Source organism: Bipolaris maydis (assembly GCF_028858645.1).
Source record: "Bipolaris maydis strain C4 unplaced genomic scaffold PSV08scaffold_11, whole genome shotgun sequence".
In the NCBI taxonomy this organism is placed as follows: domain Eukaryota; kingdom Fungi; phylum Ascomycota; class Dothideomycetes; order Pleosporales; family Pleosporaceae; genus Bipolaris; species Bipolaris maydis.
In genome coordinates, this window is record NW_027093867.1 from 360,271 (window position 1) to 377,560 (window position 17,290).

Sequence of the window (17,290 nt, forward strand, 5' to 3'; positions counted from 1 at the left end):
GGCGGAAACCGAGTGTATGTGTATGCGTACGCGTATAGCAGAGACGACTTATATGTATACGGGCGAGATGTGGCATCCATGTGGTGGTAGTGCTGTCTGGGGGTGTCGGCAGTGCTGTTGCCCCACACTCCAGCTGCAAAACCACCCGCCGTCCCACATCTTCCACCCACGATGCCATGACTGCCCTCCCCCGGGTTTTCCCAATGCGGTAGCTCCGGAGCGCCATCCACTGTTGCGCAATTCAGTCTGCACTACACACTACGGCACATGTAATACTACTGCTACCATGTATACCCTCTGTACATATGTAGCATGCCGTCGCGTCCACCCACAGAACAATGACACACCAGCCTTTTCATCCTTGGCTGCTCATCCACCCCTCCTAATAGCTCCATCCTTCCCTCTCCGTCTCCCTCTCCATCCCCCCAGCCACCCGCATGCCCACCACCGGCATGCCTCCCATTGCTCGACCCCGCCGCATTGTCGGCGTCTCGCTGAAAATGTACTTTGACCTGCCCAGCACCCTCTCCTACATCCGTGGTGTCCTGCAACTCGATGGCGATGCCTGGAATGCCCGCATCGACCTCTTCGTCATCCCCGACTTTGTCTCCTTGACCGAATCAGCCCGCATCCTCGAGTCGTCGTCCATCATCCTCGGCGCTCAAGACACCTTCTGGGAGGACAAGGGCGCCTACACAGGAGAAGTCAGCCCGCTTATCTTGAGACAGGCCGGTGCGAGAATTGTCGAGATTGGCCATGCCGAACGGAGAGCCCTCTTTGGTGAAAACGACGAGACGGTTGCGAAAAAGGCAGGGGCTGCTGCGAGAAACGGCCTCATTCCGCTCGTCTGCATTGGCGAGAAGACGCATCACGGTGTCGCTTCAGCGGCCGTCGGAGCTGCTGTAGACGAATGCACCCCCCAGGTCAAGTCGGTCCTGGCTGCCGTGCCCGACGACACCGAGGTTATTCTGGCTTATGAGCCTGTGTGGGCCATAGGCGCAAAGGAGCCTGCAGATCCTGACCACGTAGTCATGGTGACAAAAGCGCTGAGGTCGCTGGCTGCTGGCCGCAAAGGTCTAACAAGAATCGTCTATGGCGGCAGTGCCGGTCCAGGAACTTTCGCAAAGATTGCCGACGGCGTAGACGGCTTGTTCTTGGGCCGTTTTGCACATGACCTCCACAATCTCAAGAAAGTCATAGAAGAAGTCGGTGGTGCTTGATGTGTGTAAAGAAAGAAAAATGCGTTTCCATATTCCAAGAATACGACATGCTGCAGTTTCAGACTGGGGCAGGACGCCGGTGGAGTGACTGAGAGAGAGAGAGAGAGAGAGAGAGATATTACCTGGCATCCCGTGACTGGCACTCGCGCATCACCTGCTCTTCATTGCAATACATGACGAGATTGCATTGCGCTCTCGTCGCCCTATGCTAGGTTACTTCTTCCAGCCTATGAGGCCGAATGGTATGTGTGACGTCCCTTCTTTACTGCTATCGGTTCGCCATGCCTTGCCCATCTGCTAGAAATGATATCGAATCTATTTGACCTACGCCACAGTGTAACAGCGTGCCTGATATTTCAAGACTTATCTAGCATGCATGCGTACGGCCAGATTTGTATACGTCTTCGAATTCTCGACCTGTGCACAATCACTCCAGCTTTTCCACATGGAGTCCAGTCCGATGGCCTTCTAGTCACAACCATTACGAATTGCGGTCCGTTCACCCGCAATTCGGATATGCGGAACATGCAGTTTCGGTGATAGTTGGCTGTTATGAGGGGTGACGAATAAGCTTTGCCTCTGTCTCGCTCGTCCGATAAGCCGGGTACTCCTGTCAGCCTTGAACGTCTGACCACATCCATCTATACAACATAGCCCCTAGTGCCCTACCCGACGACTCTGCGACATTCTGAAAACAGCATTGTTCGAATGACGAGTCCATTTCGCTCAGTTGCACTCGCTCCCCGGAGGTTGATTTCCAGGTCACCGCTTGTCCTGTCATGGTTTGCCAAATCAAGTTAGACTGCGTTCAATCCGGAAAGTGTCTGTCACTTTCATTGGTCCTTTCTGAGGGCTTTTCGGACGAGCGCAGCCTACTCACCATGTGTTCTAGTCGTGGGCGTACGTCACGCCAGCATGGCTCGATGCTATTCACCCCTCAGTAGTTCAGTGCGGGGGTGAAGCCTTCGATCAATTCGCACCAAACGCCGAGTTTCCCCTACAAGCCTGATCCACCCATCATGGCATTTCGCCGGTCCATGCAGGGATGCTCTGAGCCTTGAGAAGCATCATTCGGTCCGGCGTTCAACGTCGGAGGAAAATGGATTGTCTCGACACAAAATTGATCGTGTGATTGGCTTGCTCTGAGCCAAACCACAACAACACAGGCGACTTATGTTGCGCCCTCAACTACCATTAACCAAAGTCGTATGAGGGATAGTCGGCACACAAACTGATGTATTGCAATGAGGAAATAAGGCTGGCAACCATACGTCCGGATTTAGCTTTTTTAGTACGTTTCCCCGCAAACTCAACCCGCCAGCGCCGGCCCGACGATCATTTGGCTCCCCAGTCGAGCTTTCGCACCCACCCCCCAGCTTTCACCTGCCGTTTCTCCGCTCGACTACTCGAGATCGACCCTATGGACTAGAGCCATTGGTCTTCTAATGGCTATTGTCTGTTGGGCCCATGTACGTGTCATGATTCCTGATGCATGCTATTGTCATTGTCGCTTGTTCGAGCAGTAGGATCGTCGAGCTCTAGACAGTCCAGAGTGAATGGATTCATGTCAGTGTGCAAGGTCTCCCATGAGAAAATATGGGCGAGGTACTGTGTATTTTAATCGTGGTACCAGCGTCGATACCAGGCTGGTATCAGTACATGCAGAAGAGACTTTTGGAAGAGGCCTGGTGTTTACAAAGTGGCTACTCGCTCCACCCCGCTCCCGTTACTAGGGTCATTTTGTCACGGAAGCCACGTTCTCGACTACGAAACGCCTCCTCATGACCTAGACGAATCAAGACCTCGATCCATAGCCGACCCTAACCTGGCCATGTCTGCCTTCCCGCCAATTCGATTCCCTGTGCCATGCCCAGGGCGGAGCCGCAACGGCCGGTCATCGTATCCATCCTGCAATTGGGGCGTCTGTACGCTGCCCTATGCATACTTGGTGTTGATCACTTGCTTTCGTCCGCAGCCACGCTTGTTCACAATTGACATTTGTGCTCCGAGTTTCCCGAACATTTATGCCCCTTGCTTGCTTCATCGATTGTCGTGTCCACCTATATTAGCTCTCTCCTCCCCAGTCTCTCGTCTTCCTGTGTCCAATTACGATATCTCTGCAGATACCACCGCTTACCCTACCTCACCTACCTGCGGCCATTACGACGAGCACTTGATTCTTAATACCGATTCTGCAAGAAACACACCTTTCGATAACCACACAGCCTGTATGGACCCAGATCACCAGCAAAAGTACTCGTCAAATGACGCTCATCTGAGCCCAACTCGAGACGCAGAGACACTGTCGGCTGGATCAACAGCAAGAAACGAGTCAACAGCAAGAACCATGGATGTTCACAATGGTTTGGAAAAGGATTTTTCACATCCCAACGGTGAGATCCCAAAAATAACGCTGGCTACAGCTTGAGATTGACAATACTAGGATATAGCAACGGTTATCCCGGGCACCTCAACCTCGATGCTTCAGTTGATTCCAATACCGCGCTTCATCATATCCGGACAGCAGGCAGTATTTCCATCTCGCCCGAATTGTTCGAGAAGCTCTATCTCTCACCCCCAAATAAAGTAAAAGGCGAATTGAGAAAGACTTTTGGCAATCCTACACCAATGTATGCTCTCTGTGTTGATTTTGTCTTCCGTTGAAAGCTACTAACATTCACAGCGCTATCATTGGGTTCTTGCTGTCTCTATTTCCACTGAGTATGACTCTTATGGGGTGGCGAGGCGCTGGAGGCAGTGGTGCCGCGAACATCGGGTGGTATTACTTTGCCGGAGGTCTCCTAATGGTTCTTGGTGGCATTGGTGAAGTATGCATGGTCTTCTCGCTTCACCAAATATGATGCTGACTGCCGACAGTGGATTCTAGGCAATACCTTTCCATTCGTCGTGTTCTGTTCTTTTGGGGCTTTTTGGCTAGGCTTTGGTGCTACACTCCAACCTTTTTACAACGCATATGGAGCATACGCCAATCCCTCGGTCCAAGGCAGCACGGGTCTGGAGTCTGTCGGCTTCAATGTTGGTATTGGTATGTCATGGGCAACATGAAATGCATATGTTCTTCTGACCTTTATCACAGCATACTTCCAAATCGGCATGGGCATAATGTGCCTCGTCTTCCTCATCTGCTCCATCCGTACGAACCTGATCTTCTTCATGATCTTCTTCTCTTTGGTGCCATCATTCGGTCTTCTAGCAGGTAGTTATTTCCAGGCTGCCAATGGCAGGGCGTCTCTTGCTAAGAAGCTGGCCGAGGCTGGTGGTGCATTCGGCTTTGTTGCCTGTTTATTCGGATGGTACATCTTCTCTGCTATTATGCTGGCCACTGTTGATTTTCCCTTTAATCTTCCCAGTAAGTCGCTGACTGTGTGAATAAGTGCCCTTGTACTTGCTAAATCGATACAGTTGTGGACCTGTCGAGTGTAGTCAAAGGGGCGAGCGAGAAACGCAAAGTCGATCACGTCGAGTGAACACAATGCGGTCAGCAAGCCATCAAAATGGAGTGAAATGTGTTCGGAATGGTTGATGTGCTGGTTGCCAAGGGGTGGGTCGTGGGACGGCAAGTAGATGAAACTCATGCTGTTCGCATCACGCGACCAAAGGTGAGATTGCGAAACGCCGCACATATAGCCAAAAAGCTGTTTGGCGATACTCATAGCTCGTGTAATGTTCATGTAATGACATATGCCGATGAGAGATATAATTCTGATGGATCATAGCCCGACAATCGTCTGTAATGTACCCCAGGGTTCCTTGTCCAGTTGCCGGACGGACACTACCGTGGAAACACATCGGTTGTATGAGCATCGCGTTTTGCTGGCAGCACCAGAAGCACGAACTCCTACAGCTGACAGGCGGTCTGAGACAGATTATTTGAGAGGGCATAATATCTCAGTCTGCTTTCCGAACGGTGCTGTGTCGCGCATTAACATTTTTGTAACAGGAGTGACATGTCAGACACTGGGAAATGATTTGCGGGTCTGCTGGCCCGGACCGTTCAAGCAAACCGGTGGTTCGTGCGTCTATACCAGTACTTATATGTGTACAACACACTAACAGTTGATGATAGTTAGCCAAAAGAAAGAAAAATCCATCCATGTTCACTGATATCTCAACGTCATTGAAAATGATTTACCCGGTGGAAGTAGACAGCATGCAGCAGCACACGCGCCACGACATTGCCCCCACAACGCAGCCGCGGAGACAAACAAGTACTTCATCAAGTAAATCCTCACAATCGCCCAACTTCTCCCGTCCATATCTGCAACAGCCAGTAACAAGGAGGCCGATTCCAAGATCAACTGACGCTCTTCCCCTCGCAAACGCAGCACCAATATCACATCAAACCATCATCGTAACACATAAACCACATATCAGCAAAAGCCACCAACCCGTCCGCACAAAAACACGACGACGACCAAAAATGGGAACCTACTTTTTAACAGGCGCCAACCGCGGCATCGGCCTCGAGTTTGTACGCCAACTCGCCGCCAACCCCTCCAACACCATCATTGCAGGCGTACGTTCCAAATCCATCGACCTATCCGACCTACATTCTTTGAATTCAAACAACAACGTGCACATTGTCGAATGCGACGTCGGCTCCCTCGAATCGCTCTCCGGCATCGAATTCCGCGTCGCCGAGATTCTGAGTAAAAAGAGCTGCAACCTCGACTTCCTCTTCAACATTGCCGGTATAAACGCTACCAGCAGCGACACGAGCCTTACACTCGACCCAAAAAGCATGGCAGAGCACATGCAAACCAACGTCCTTGGTCCCGCAAAAATCGTCCAGTGCCTCCGCAGGTACCTAGCTCGTGGCGCCACTGTGCTGAATATGTCGTCTGGACTCGGTAGTCTGGCTGTTGCTTCGGAGACTACAAAGTGCTGCACCTACAGCATGTCCAAGGCTGCGCTGAATATGTTGACGGTGCATCAGAGTAAAGATCTCAAGGGGAATGGGGTCAAGGTTGTTTGTATGGATCCTGGCTGGGTTAAGACGAGGATGGGGGGTGATGGGGCAGTGCTCGAGGTGCAGGATAGTGTGAGGAATATGTTGGATGTTGTGGCACGGTTGAAGGAGGCAGATAGTGGAAAGTTTTATAGACAGGATGGGGAGATCGTGCCTTGGTGATGGAGGTTTGGGGGGAAATCCATTAATTTTATCATCTTTGAATGAGAGACTGTACATTGCGAGAATGTTCAGACATCAGAATCCTTGTGCACATCTCTGGGGTTTGAAGACATTTTTAGATCCCCTGGTGTTTTTTCTGTTTCTTACGCCCCTTTTTTTTCTCTCTCGTTGAAACGACCACACTCCAGTTTCGTTGTTGACGGCCCGAATACCGTATGATGAAACTGATAATTAATAGATAAAATGACTGTGAATGGCTGAAATTTAGCTTTCGAATGTTTCCCCTATCCTATCAAGCTGCCACATGCATCCAGGTAATGTAGCGAATCCTTCCATTTCATAGCTCCCTGCATCTCAAAATGCTTTCTTTAGGCGAACAATAAAACGTATCCTTCTAAATCAACACCCGAAAGCAAAATTCCTTTAAGAAAGTTCGACTTGAATCACCATCTCGACCGATTTCAATTCGAAAAAAGTAAGGAATTTCACCCCCAAGCCCAATCCATCCACCTGACGAGCCATCGACTGATGAATACAAAGCCTCACTTCCCTCCACCCGATTTCCCATCTCCCAACACTACAATATCCTTCCTCCTCTCCAATCTCCCCACCCTAACCCTAACCTCGCTCTACAGCATATCCCTATCTGTCTGCCTTCCCACACCGCCTAACATATTTGCAATACTTACAAAATATCTTGAGATGAAGATGAAGGGAGAAAAAAAGGCCCACAAGTCTTTGAATCATGAACGCATCAGACGCACCACTTCCACTAAGGCGATTACAATCAAAAACCATGACAGAACAAAACAAAAATGTAGTATATTGCGATACTCATCTATCCCAAGTCAAGTAAAAAAGCCCGTAACTCCAGAAAAATGCAGCGCTAAGACCCTACATAGCCACCAGTAAAACAAAGAACAAGCCTCTTGACAGACAAAATCTATTCCTCTTCGTCATTGGAAAAAAATACTGATGCTACGCAAAACACCCCACTCAATCAAGCTCTCTATAACCACCCGCTTTGGCTCCCCATCCTAAACTCTCTACACAGCCTTTGGCCGCCTAAAAGGATGCGCCTCGGTATTAAACACCCATTCATCAAGATCAATCATATCCGGGGTACTAAACACGAGATAGAAATACTTGAGCGTCTCGGCCGTCCAAAACGATTCCATCTTATTCTCAATGTTCTTTTCACGCGCACTTGACTGCCCCGCTGCACCAGACGCAGTAGTAGTCGTAGGGGTAATAGTAGTAGCATCCTGCGGTGCAGCAAAAGTAACGTCGCGGACCTGACCGTACCCATATGTTGTTTCGGTAGCAGCAACGATGCTGTTGAACATTTCCCATGCGCTGTCGAGGTAGTGCCGGTCACCCGTGATGCGGTACATGATGAAGACGGATTCGATTGCTTCGGGCCGGAGGAGATACCGGCGATCGCGAATATTCGTGAATGCAGTGGGAATACTGTATTTTTCGACGGCGGTATTGATATTGTCAACATACTTGGTGCCGTAGTGGGTGAGGACGCCTTCAGCCCAGGTGGTGTAGTTCCAAGGGCAGGATGTGCGCGATTCGCAAGGGACCATGTCGAAGGTTTCGGGCATGATGCCGGTTTGGGTGGCGGCATAGCTGTAGATGCAGCCTTTTGTGAGTTTTGCGCCGAGGTCGACGTGTTCTTTGATGGAGAAGATGCGGCCTGCTAGACCGAACATGCCGCCAATGAAGCATGTTAGATGCTGCATGGTTGGGTTTAAAATGATTTGGTCGCTATAAGCAGAAACGTCGCCACAGAGTAGCAAGTTCTCGCCATGGTCCTTGTCAGGCACCATTGGCCTGAAAAGCAAGTACTCGTCAATCTTCTTTGCAGAGTCGCGGTACAGCTTCTCGTACACGGGCTCCACACCACCGAGCAGCGCATGCATCTTGGGGAAATACTCGTACGTGCTATCTGCCAGCGCACCAATGGAAAAGGAGCCCGATAAAGTAAAATCCTCACGCGCGACATTGACCATGGTCGGCCAAAGCCCGGGTATCTTTGTAGAATTCTGGACACGGTCCATAAGTAGAGTGACTCTGGCCACAGCGTCATAGTACTTTGGCTCAGACGTGATCTGTGCAAGGCGTGTGAACTCCATAGTTAACGAGCCAAGGCAGGCAAAGCAAATATTAGTCTCGGCATCAAAAGTATCTCGGTCGACCTTCTTGACCTTTTCCACACTCATCCAACCTAGCGGCGTATTGTTTGTAGTGTCAAAGGCCCGGTACAGCATTTCTCCAAGTTGAATTGCTTTCTTAAGCAAGATTGGCTTGCCGCTCATATCGTATGCGCTCAGCAAACCCCCTAAGTATCGAATTGTCGTTTCAAAGACGCTGACACTCGTGAGGTTCGTCCTGCCGAAGTCGATTGCCGCAACTGCCTCTACAGCCTCGTTAAACTCTTCTCGAAAGCCCATGATCCACAGGGTATCGAGTGAATCGACCAAGGTAGCGCCCCAGCCGCCAAACGACTCTTCGCCTTCTGCCGTGACAGGCTTAAGCTCATCCTGCGCCCAAGCATATGCCCTGTAGCTCTCCCATGTACGCTCAAAGACATTGCGCACTGCAATTCTTTGCGACTCCCTCTGAATTCTCTGTGCACGTGTTTCGGGAAAGTATTCAGCCTGGAGGCGCGGGAGTTTGTGGGGTTTGCTGGTCGGCAGCGGGATGTAAGACGAAACGCGGTTTACAAAAGGGGCTTTGCGCCAATCGTACGACTGCTGCGATTCGAGGCTGGCGAGACTGGGTCCTTGGTGCATGTACGCTTCGTGGTCTTTAAAAGGAACGGCCAATGGGTCGATGGGCTCCCCGAAGAACCTGTAACATACGCCGAACAGGACAGCTGCACCGAGCGCGTAGAGCAGAAATCGTTTGTGTTGCCGGGACATGGGCCGTTGGTACGGTGTCCCGCGGGGCACTTTGATCCTACGCATGGTGAGATGGGTGGTGGAAACTATAGTCGCTCATTGAGTGAAGGATTTAAAAGGAGAGTGGAACGACCAAGTAAGCAGCCACCACCGGCCGTGTGCTGCCTACAAGGCTGGACTAGGACAATTGCACCGTGCCAGAGTGTCAAGTAAGTGACAGAGCGACGAGAGGTGCTTAGTGCAAAGGTGCTGACCCGGGGGGGTTGTAATATACGGAATATAGTGGAGATGGACTGGGCGCTTTAGGACACCTCTCAGGTGAGCGACAACGTATTGGATGCGGGCCATATGCCAAGGCAACATAGCTTGCCGATCAAACCGAAGCTACACGATGAGGCCGTTCCGGTAGCCGTGGCGTTAGTAAAATTCACCATGGCGCGTGGCGCTGGAATATACAATGGTGCGTACAGGCGACCGTGTACTTACTTGACTGCAGTGCAAGGGTTTCAGTTGCAGGGGCTTGCGCTAAAGGCGGCCCCTCTCCCCTGCGCATTGGCGCCAACGCGAACCACACCACTCGTGTAGCGAATCGTCAGTATAATGATAGCCGGTAAAGTCTGCCCCTCTTCCCCTCCCGGAACTATCCCATATGCACAATGCAGTCCAATTGATCAAATGTCATTAATTTGCTCCATCATTTCGTCTTACATACAATACACAGCCAGTCGCCCAAAGACCCAGAAGCCCAACACCATGCCTTTTTTCTCTAAACCTCATGCGGTCTCCATCCAGGAACGCCAGCTATTGTACAATGGGCAGCGGGTGCTGCCCGTAGAGTGGTGAGGGATACGTCAAGATTGACGGTATAGATGCAAATAGTGTCGAACGTAGAAAAGATGAGAACATCATTGCGACGAATACTCCGAAAACTCGGAACGCCTACCATAGCGGCAACATTGTGGCTCAAGACACATCCGTTCTTGGTTTACTCAGATTTTGGGTCAGGCTCGAAAAAGACCTTGCGGGTTATCTGAGCCAACATTAGTAAATTTCCTAGCTTCAATGGCCATCCAACTTACCGCCCAAGATCCTGCAACAGTGGCGCAAATACCCGAACTGATGGCCATTTGCCTCGTCCCTCTTGTGCTCTTGAAAATCGCACCGCTCAAGGCACCGGCGACTATGCTGTTGCTCATCTCGTGCTTTCCCCTGTAGTAGCCAATGGTGCTGTTTATTCCATTGTACACCATGGCAATCACACCTGCACTGTTTCCCAAAAATGGCCCTCTCCGCGTTATCGCATTGAGCACACCGTTTAGCCGCAACCGTGGTGGCATGCTGGGCGGGTTCTTCTGGAGTCCTTCAGCAAGTCCCCATGCGCCACCAATCGTCAGTGCCGTCAGGTACGAAACTCCGGTGCCATAACATAAGTCATCTGACCAACCACGCGAGGGCAGGGCCGATTGCGAGCCGGGGAGATCGGATGGGAGTTGGTCTTCGAGTGAGAGGTATTCGAGCGTCTGTTGGTTGAGGCCCGCAAGAGGGTGCAATTGTGTGGGGTCGAGGATGAACTCGGAGGGGTTCTGGATGGCGGTGCTGGGGTCGAATGGTGTGGGCTGGAAAGTATCTTCTTTTACAAAGTCGCTATTTTGTGGCGGTTGTGGTGTGGCCTCCTTGGCCTTGCGACCTGTTAATGTGTCCCAGCTGGCATGGGTGTCAGCGGGTCTGGAATAGAGGGTTCATTGGGAGTTACAAAGAAAGCACATACATAGCCATATTGAAGATGTCGTGCTGTGCCGGCAGAAAGAAAAGATGAGAGGCTGCGCCGGATCGCTACCAAGACCCCCAGACGAAAGAAATATGGAGATATAAGAAATCAGGGCAAGGAAAAACGTGGGATGGCGCAGGGCAGAGGGGCGCAGGGCAATGGGGCGTGTGCTGGGGCGTCGGCGGTGATGTCGCGAAAACTTCTGGCGAGCAACATTGAACAGTGACGAACGACACCGTGCACGGACCTTTCTCGAAGGGTCTTTGCTTCCGAGCTCGGAAAGAAATCATGGAAAACGCCCACCACCCTCGGAACACATACTCACCCATACCCATCCCACGGCTCAGGAGCAACAATTCGCCATGGCGCTTCCAGAATTCAAGCAAAACTTCCTCAAGGACTGTGTGTCGGCGGGTGCGCTAAAGTTTGGCACCTTCACCCTCAAGTCCAAGCGCATATCGCCCTACTTCTTCAATGCGGGGCTATTCCACAGAGCCGACTTGCTGCGCTCAATATCCTCGGCCTATGCCCATACCCTCAAAGCGCACGCCGAGGCTGATGCCTCTTTCCAATGGGACATCCTCTTCGGGCCCGCATACAAGGGAATTCCCCTCGCAGCGGCATCAGTTGATAAACTCGCCGATCTGGATCTCGCCAAATACGGACAGAAGAGCTACAGCTTCAACCGCAAAGAAGCAAAGGACCACGGCGAGGGCGGCAACATTGTTGGTGCCAGCCTCAAGGGAAAGAAGATTGTTATCGTCGACGACGTCATCACCGCTGGCACTGCGATCCGAGAGGCTATCGACATTATCAAGAGAGAGGGCGGAGAATTGGTTGGAATCATTGTCGCTTTTGATAGGCAAGAAAAGACTCCTACAGCCACTGACGATGACGGCAAGCCTGGGCCAAGTGCAATTGGCGAGGTGAGGAAGCAGTACGGCATCCCGGTGCTTGCTATCCTAACACTGGACGATGTGGTGGAGTATTTGAGGAGTCTGGGCGGAGAAGAGGACCTGAAGAGGCTAGATGAATACAGAGCCAAATACAGGGCCAGCGACTAAGATGAGGGGGGAGATTCCTTGGAGATAGATTATGATACCACGACGACTCCGATCATGCAGGCATGGCAGAGTAAGCACGAGGAGACTTGTTGGCTCGAATACTACCTGCTTTGCATACAAGGCCATGTCCGCAAAATTTCTTTTTGAAAGTATTTGACTGCTTATTCTCTCTTTCAGTTTCTACTTTCCTGCTTATTTTGAAAAATATCTCGCTCTTCATCACACAGCCATAGGATTGCACAATACATGACGTGATGCATAAGCCATTCGGCAGTCGATGTTGCAGAGGTATTCGTCATCTCTCCATCCCAGGACTCGAGCTGAAAATCGGTAGCATAATGTAGAGTCGTACAGACTAACGTAAAACGCCCATCGTGTTGATAGGCAGAAGGAGCATCTACCTCACGCAAGCTCATAGAAGATACCCATCACCAACACTAAGGACCTGCCTCTCAGGTCGTAGTCCCAGATCCCGAACGCCAAATTACATAGCATCTGGTAATCATTGCCAATCACTTAAGCCTTCTTAGCAAACTCGACACGAAGGATAAGATGGCCGAAACCGACTGTAGCCTGTTAGTATATTCCCAGCATGCAATGCTATACCAAAACTTACATCCATCCATCTTCTCGCACGCCTTTGCAGCGTCTGATCGGTCTGCATAGCTGACAAAGGCGAAACCCTTGGCACGGCCAGTTTCCCTGTCCTTGGCCAAGAAGACCCTGGTAACATGTCCGTATCTTGAGAACATGTCGCGCAAATCTTGTTCCTCGGCAAACTCGGAAACGTTGGTGACACGGAGGGTGGCGCTGTCGTCACGATCAAACTTGCCGCCCATCTTCTCGCCAGCACCGCCACGTCCACGCAGATGTGGTGGCACATATCCTCCAGATCCAGCACCAAGACCACCTGACGCGCCAACGCCGGGCGCATCGTCGGGCATGTCTGCGGGTGCAACATCGCCCTCGGGAGCCATGGTATCCTTGAACGGACATTTTGTGGTGAAATGGTCGCCCTGGCAAATACGACACTTGATCTTTGCGTTCTTGAGCTCGGCCTTCTTCTTCGCCTCGTCTCCCTTGTCCTCGGTGCTTGCTTTCCAGTTCGATACTGGCCGGAATACAATGTTCTCAGCCACGGAGACGGTATCTGTTTGTGGGCCAGGGGGCTTGCCCTTTTCTTGACCAAACTTGGCCCATTGCTTTCGCTCGGCAACACGTGGGTTTACGACTTGCTTGACGACGGTCTTCTTGATGCGGCGGGTGGTCTTGATCTTCTTGCCATCCTCAATACGGTAGGAGATGACTGTTTCGGTTCCGTCCTTGTTCTTGATGACTTGGTTGGGTGGGAGGGAGGTGAGGGACTCCTCGTCGTCTTCTTCCGCCCAGTCGGTGCGGCTACATGGCAGTCGTCAGCATATATACTTTTTATCCACGGTCGGTTGAGGCGAAATAGACGACGATTGGGCGCGCCAGAGAGTCCAGGACAGCGGGTTGCGCATAAACGCACAGGGCGCAGATAGACTCACCCTGCAGGTCGTGACATGTCAGCGGCTATGTACGTGCTGTTCTGTATAGGCGTCGGTCCTGTGTGAAGTCGGGGCTGTGGTCAGATACAGCACGGTAAGAAGTGGCGGCCAGTGGGGCAATTCAATGTGTGCGCTGCGCCGCCAAGATTTCGCGCTAATAGCACCTGTCACTCACCCTTTCAAGCTTGCCCTCTACGTCTGACTTGGCTCTCATGCTGCAAGCGCTCTGGCTTGGGCTCTAGTAGTATGCATAGGCCAGGACCATTGCCTGACATATACATCCGGTCCGACACATTTATGATTGAGGACACTGCTCGTAGTATGCATCTGTATCCAAGTGCATCCCCGCCATTCTCAAGGCCAACCACTTCACTCTTGTATGCAATTGTGAGATACTGACTCTGCGCCTACCCCCTTGCATGCCTAGTAGTGCGTACGGAAATGTCTGGTAGTATATTATCCTTTTTCCTGCTCTTTACCATACGGCGTGCGAATGGGCTCTGGCGGAACTGAAATAGCCGGACAACACCAAACCACCACCAAAAGTAGCCACTTTGAACGCTAAATATCAGCACAACAACAACGTTTAAAAATACATGTATAATAAACAAAATAAAGCGCTATACGAGCTTAATAGGTGCCTAAGTTTTTAGAGAGTAAGACCTTATGTACAAAGGTACAGCTACGTGTTAAGTTGATTAAGTGGTAAAACGCTAAGAAACTAGCCCTTTCGTTTGCCTGAGATGTCCGGCCATTTCGGTTCCGCGAGAGATGGGGTGTAGATGTCGTTTTCCGTCCGTGCGGCTGTTCTAAGCTACGTTCGGAATATCGATAACGTCACGTGAATTTTCAGGAAAATTGGAAATTCAACCAAGTCTGCAGGCACTTGTAACTCGAACAAAATATTTGATTTTTTCGAGAGTTAGACCTTATATATAAAAGAATAGCTACGTGTTAAGTTGATCAAGTGGTAGAACGCTAAGAAACAAGCCCTTTCGTTTGCCTGAGATGTCCGGCCATTTCGGTTCCGCGAGAGGGTGCAAGTCTGGGGCGGGTGCAAGCCGGGGTGTAAGTCGGGGGTGGATGTAAGTCTGGAGGGTGCAAGAGTGCAAGTCTGGGGCGGGTGTAAATCGGGGTGTAAGTCGGGGGGGTACAACTTTTATTAAGGATAACATGATATTTTTGACTGACTCAACATGGATGTAGACTGTACAGTCTCCTATTGCTTCTAGCCGCGTTGTCGTACCAAATTTGGTATTGGATAGCACCCAAAATCAAACATGATGTTCCACGATATGGTATAAACAGGCCGGCCTGCTACGAAATGCAAGCTAACATTCCAAACACACTGCCCAATCCTTACTATTCCCACCCTCCTTTTTTCGAAAATGTTTATGTGTTAACCGAATAGCACCACTGCTGTTAATGATCTTGCTCCAATTGTAATGCGAGCAACGTAATGTCTTTCCCCGAGGGTCGTATACACGAAGGAAATACAGTGTTATTACATACATTAATAGGAGAATAATATTTAAGCATTATTTCTTTCGTTGAAGGCACTCCAAATAATGGCTGTAAGCCATTTCCCGGTTTGGAAAGATCATAAAACAATTAGGCATTATGCAGAGTGCAACACTCATCGCATCCGTGTTCTGGAAACCGTGAGACCTAAAATGATCAATGCATCTCCTGAAACCATTTGGTGTTGACATCGCCATAGTATTTTCACAATGCATATAGCAACAATTATAATGAATGTGTGGATGCTTCTGGACATGATCGATCCAGTAGAAGAATTTCGCCATCAATTTTTTGAGATCCCACTCGTTGAGTAGAAGCTTAGCTTGTGCAACTGTCACTGTGGGGGATTCTCTATTATGTCAGTATTTACAACTCTGTTAAAGAAGTATGTGTATAAACATACTTGGATGAGTCTTTGAAAAAGTCGCAATCTTGTATGCTTCTTGCTTTCGGTCTATAAGTGCTTCCTCTGAAGGGTCTTTGTGAGCTGGATGTGTAACTAGGAATTCAACGTCTACTTCGTCTTTCTCTGGTCGACATTGTAGAAATCCGCCTAGAATAAACATCTTGAACTTCCCAGTCGTTTGCTTGGCGAATAAACCTAAAAAGTCAAGGGCTGAATATTTCCCCACTGCATGCGGCTGCTGAATGACAGGGATGCTGATGTCTGGTACTTGAGGTCTAGGCTCTGGACCTGAGGGAGTGTGCTCAAGCCTATTGACTTCCTTTGCGATATATGAAGCCTGACATTCGCTGCTCTTTTGCTTCTTATTTGGTTGCACTTCGAGATCATCATTGTTAGGCATAACACTGAAGTTTCGCTTGGTGCCACAACTGTTGGATGAGGCGACTGTTGTGGGGTCTTGATTCTCCTTCTCTCCGCCATCGCACTGCTGCTGGCTTGACATCGACTTTTCCTTAGCTATTGTAGATAGCCTGGTGAAGCTTATGTTCCGCGTACGGTCGACGGTATTGTGTGTGCGTGTGTTAGCGAGAATGTTGCTGTGAGAAGTGGTGCGTACGTCAGACTCGTTCTCGTCGTCAGACTCGTTCTCGTAGTCAGAATCAGAGTCGGATATCTCTATGTAGGAGGGAAGTCTTGACCTAGACATGGATGGCTTCCTCGACTGACTTGGTAGGGCCTGTCGACTCTGCAGAGAGAAGGCTGTAGAGCGAGTTCTTTGTTGCTGAATCCGAACAGGGATATCTGCCTGCTGCACAACTGTAGTGGTATTGGAATCTGTGGTGTTGGAGCTTCCATCCACTGTAGAATCTAATAGGATAGATAGTGGTAGGCGGCGTGCATTGTTGTAGACACTGTATTGTTGGCTGTTGGCTGTCTGATGTTTCTGTGCCTCAAGAGTAGCTCGTGGTTTCGTTGTGTCTTCTCTAGTTGGCGTGGAGTTGGTTGGTTCCTGAAGAAGCGGAGGCGGGGTTGGACGTTTGTATGAAGGCAGAGACGGGATAGAGAGTGGAAAGACGCGACGACGTGATGGAGCTAGCATTGTTGTTAGTAAGATATATATATTACATTTATGTGGGGTGAACATACTATCTGCTTGGTTCTCGTCTCTCTCATTAGGTCTGATGTGTGTGAGAGATGTGGTAGCTTCAGGTAAAGCTGAAGCTGTAGTGGCCGGCGCTGTACGCTGAGGCTCTGACGATGAAGTGAGTGAGGCGGATAGATTTGTATGTAGCGGGGTAGCACTCGTTGGAGATGGTAGTGCTTCTGGGTTGTTGTTGAGAGAAGCATCGCCGTTTACTAGGCCCTGGCGTTGTATGACTGAAGAGAGGCGTGTGGTAGGCTGAATTGGCATGCCATCTTCATCTTTAGGCCAGAGGACCTGTCGCAGGATTTCTTCTATGCCCTCTTTTTGTAGTCGACTTGGCTTGGTTCCTTTCACTTTGCCCCAGTAAAAGTTAAGCTCCGTTAACTGGGATTTTACGTCATCACGCAGCTCCTTCATGCCTGGATATGTTGGAGCAAGCCGTAGTTTGTTGTACGCGATTTTTGCTTGCTCAGATAGGAAACCTCGTATAGTTTAGCTAACATTTTCTTAAAGCCTTTATCTTCAAACTTACTATTCTTTTGATTGGGTTCCATTGTTGCACGATGCGTGTGTCTGT

The 17,290-nt window shown here is 50.1% G+C and overlaps 8 protein-coding genes across 8 annotated transcripts; 4 read left to right on the plus strand and 4 right to left on the minus strand.

Moving 5' to 3' along the window:
* Positions 1 to 343: 343 nt before the first annotated feature.
* PSV08DRAFT_317375 (Triosephosphate isomerase) lies at positions 344 to 1,476 on the plus strand. Its single transcript, XM_014220579.1, has one exon. The coding sequence runs from the start codon at positions 438 to 440 to the stop codon at positions 1,218 to 1,220; it is 783 nt and encodes a 260-aa protein (XP_014076054.1). The 5' UTR covers positions 344 to 437; the 3' UTR covers positions 1,221 to 1,476.
* Positions 1,477 to 3,442: 1,966 nt separating this feature from the next.
* Positions 3,443 to 4,960, plus strand: PSV08DRAFT_364189 (GPR1/FUN34/yaaH family-domain-containing protein). The gene is made up of 6 exons (XM_014220580.2): positions 3,443 to 3,613; positions 3,664 to 3,850; positions 3,904 to 4,048; positions 4,098 to 4,266; positions 4,318 to 4,590; positions 4,644 to 4,960. The coding sequence occupies exons 1-6, from the start codon at positions 3,451 to 3,453 to the stop codon at positions 4,706 to 4,708; spliced, it is 1,002 nt and encodes a 333-aa protein (XP_014076055.1). The 5' UTR covers positions 3,443 to 3,450; the 3' UTR covers positions 4,709 to 4,960.
* Positions 4,961 to 5,334: 374 nt separating this feature from the next.
* Positions 5,335 to 6,427, plus strand: PSV08DRAFT_378341 (short chain dehydrogenase reductase sdr; the record flags this gene model as incomplete). The annotated part of the gene is made up of 1 exon (XM_014220581.2): positions 5,335 to 6,427. The coding sequence occupies one exon, from the start codon at positions 5,335 to 5,337 to the stop codon at positions 6,370 to 6,372; it is 1,038 nt and encodes a 345-aa protein (XP_014076056.2). The 3' UTR covers positions 6,373 to 6,427.
* A 768-nt stretch (positions 6,428 to 7,195) lies between these two features.
* PSV08DRAFT_8143 (glycoside hydrolase) lies at positions 7,196 to 9,515 on the minus strand. Its single transcript, XM_014220582.2, has one exon. It carries the CDS (start codon positions 9,345 to 9,347, stop codon positions 7,419 to 7,421), a length of 1,929 nt encoding a protein of 642 aa, XP_014076057.1. The 5' UTR covers positions 9,348 to 9,515; the 3' UTR covers positions 7,196 to 7,418.
* Positions 9,516 to 9,945: 430 nt separating this feature from the next.
* PSV08DRAFT_227533 (Tim17/Tim22/Tim23/Pmp24 family-domain-containing protein) lies at positions 9,946 to 11,243 on the minus strand. Its single transcript, XM_014220583.2, has 3 exons — positions 11,050 to 11,243; positions 10,361 to 10,985; positions 9,946 to 10,311 (listed from the first exon to the last, which is right to left on the minus strand). The coding sequence occupies exons 1-3, from the start codon at positions 11,055 to 11,057 to the stop codon at positions 10,267 to 10,269; spliced, it is 678 nt and encodes a 225-aa protein (XP_014076058.1). The 5' UTR covers positions 11,058 to 11,243; the 3' UTR covers positions 9,946 to 10,266.
* Positions 11,244 to 11,346: 103 nt separating this feature from the next.
* PSV08DRAFT_227536 (phosphoribosyltransferase-like protein) lies at positions 11,347 to 12,381 on the plus strand. Its single transcript, XM_014220584.2, has one exon. It carries the CDS (start codon positions 11,412 to 11,414, stop codon positions 12,111 to 12,113), a length of 702 nt encoding a protein of 233 aa, XP_014076059.1. The 5' UTR covers positions 11,347 to 11,411; the 3' UTR covers positions 12,114 to 12,381.
* A 100-nt stretch (positions 12,382 to 12,481) lies between these two features.
* Positions 12,482 to 13,727, minus strand: PSV08DRAFT_8147 (eukaryotic translation initiation factor 3 subunit G-domain-containing protein). Its single transcript, XM_014220585.2, has 3 exons — positions 13,643 to 13,727; positions 12,730 to 13,511; positions 12,482 to 12,679 (listed from the first exon to the last, which is right to left on the minus strand). The coding sequence occupies exons 1-3, from the start codon at positions 13,657 to 13,659 to the stop codon at positions 12,630 to 12,632; spliced, it is 849 nt and encodes a 282-aa protein (XP_014076060.1). The 5' UTR covers positions 13,660 to 13,727; the 3' UTR covers positions 12,482 to 12,629.
* Positions 13,728 to 15,497: 1,770 nt separating this feature from the next.
* Positions 15,498 to 17,267, minus strand: PSV08DRAFT_378344 (uncharacterized protein; the record flags this gene model as incomplete). The annotated part of the gene is made up of 4 exons (XM_066093346.1): positions 15,498 to 15,514; positions 15,567 to 16,661; positions 16,716 to 17,195; positions 17,246 to 17,267. 4 exons carry the CDS (start codon positions 17,265 to 17,267, stop codon positions 15,498 to 15,500), a joined length of 1,614 nt encoding a protein of 537 aa, XP_065948655.1.
* Positions 17,268 to 17,290: the final 23 nt, after the last annotated feature.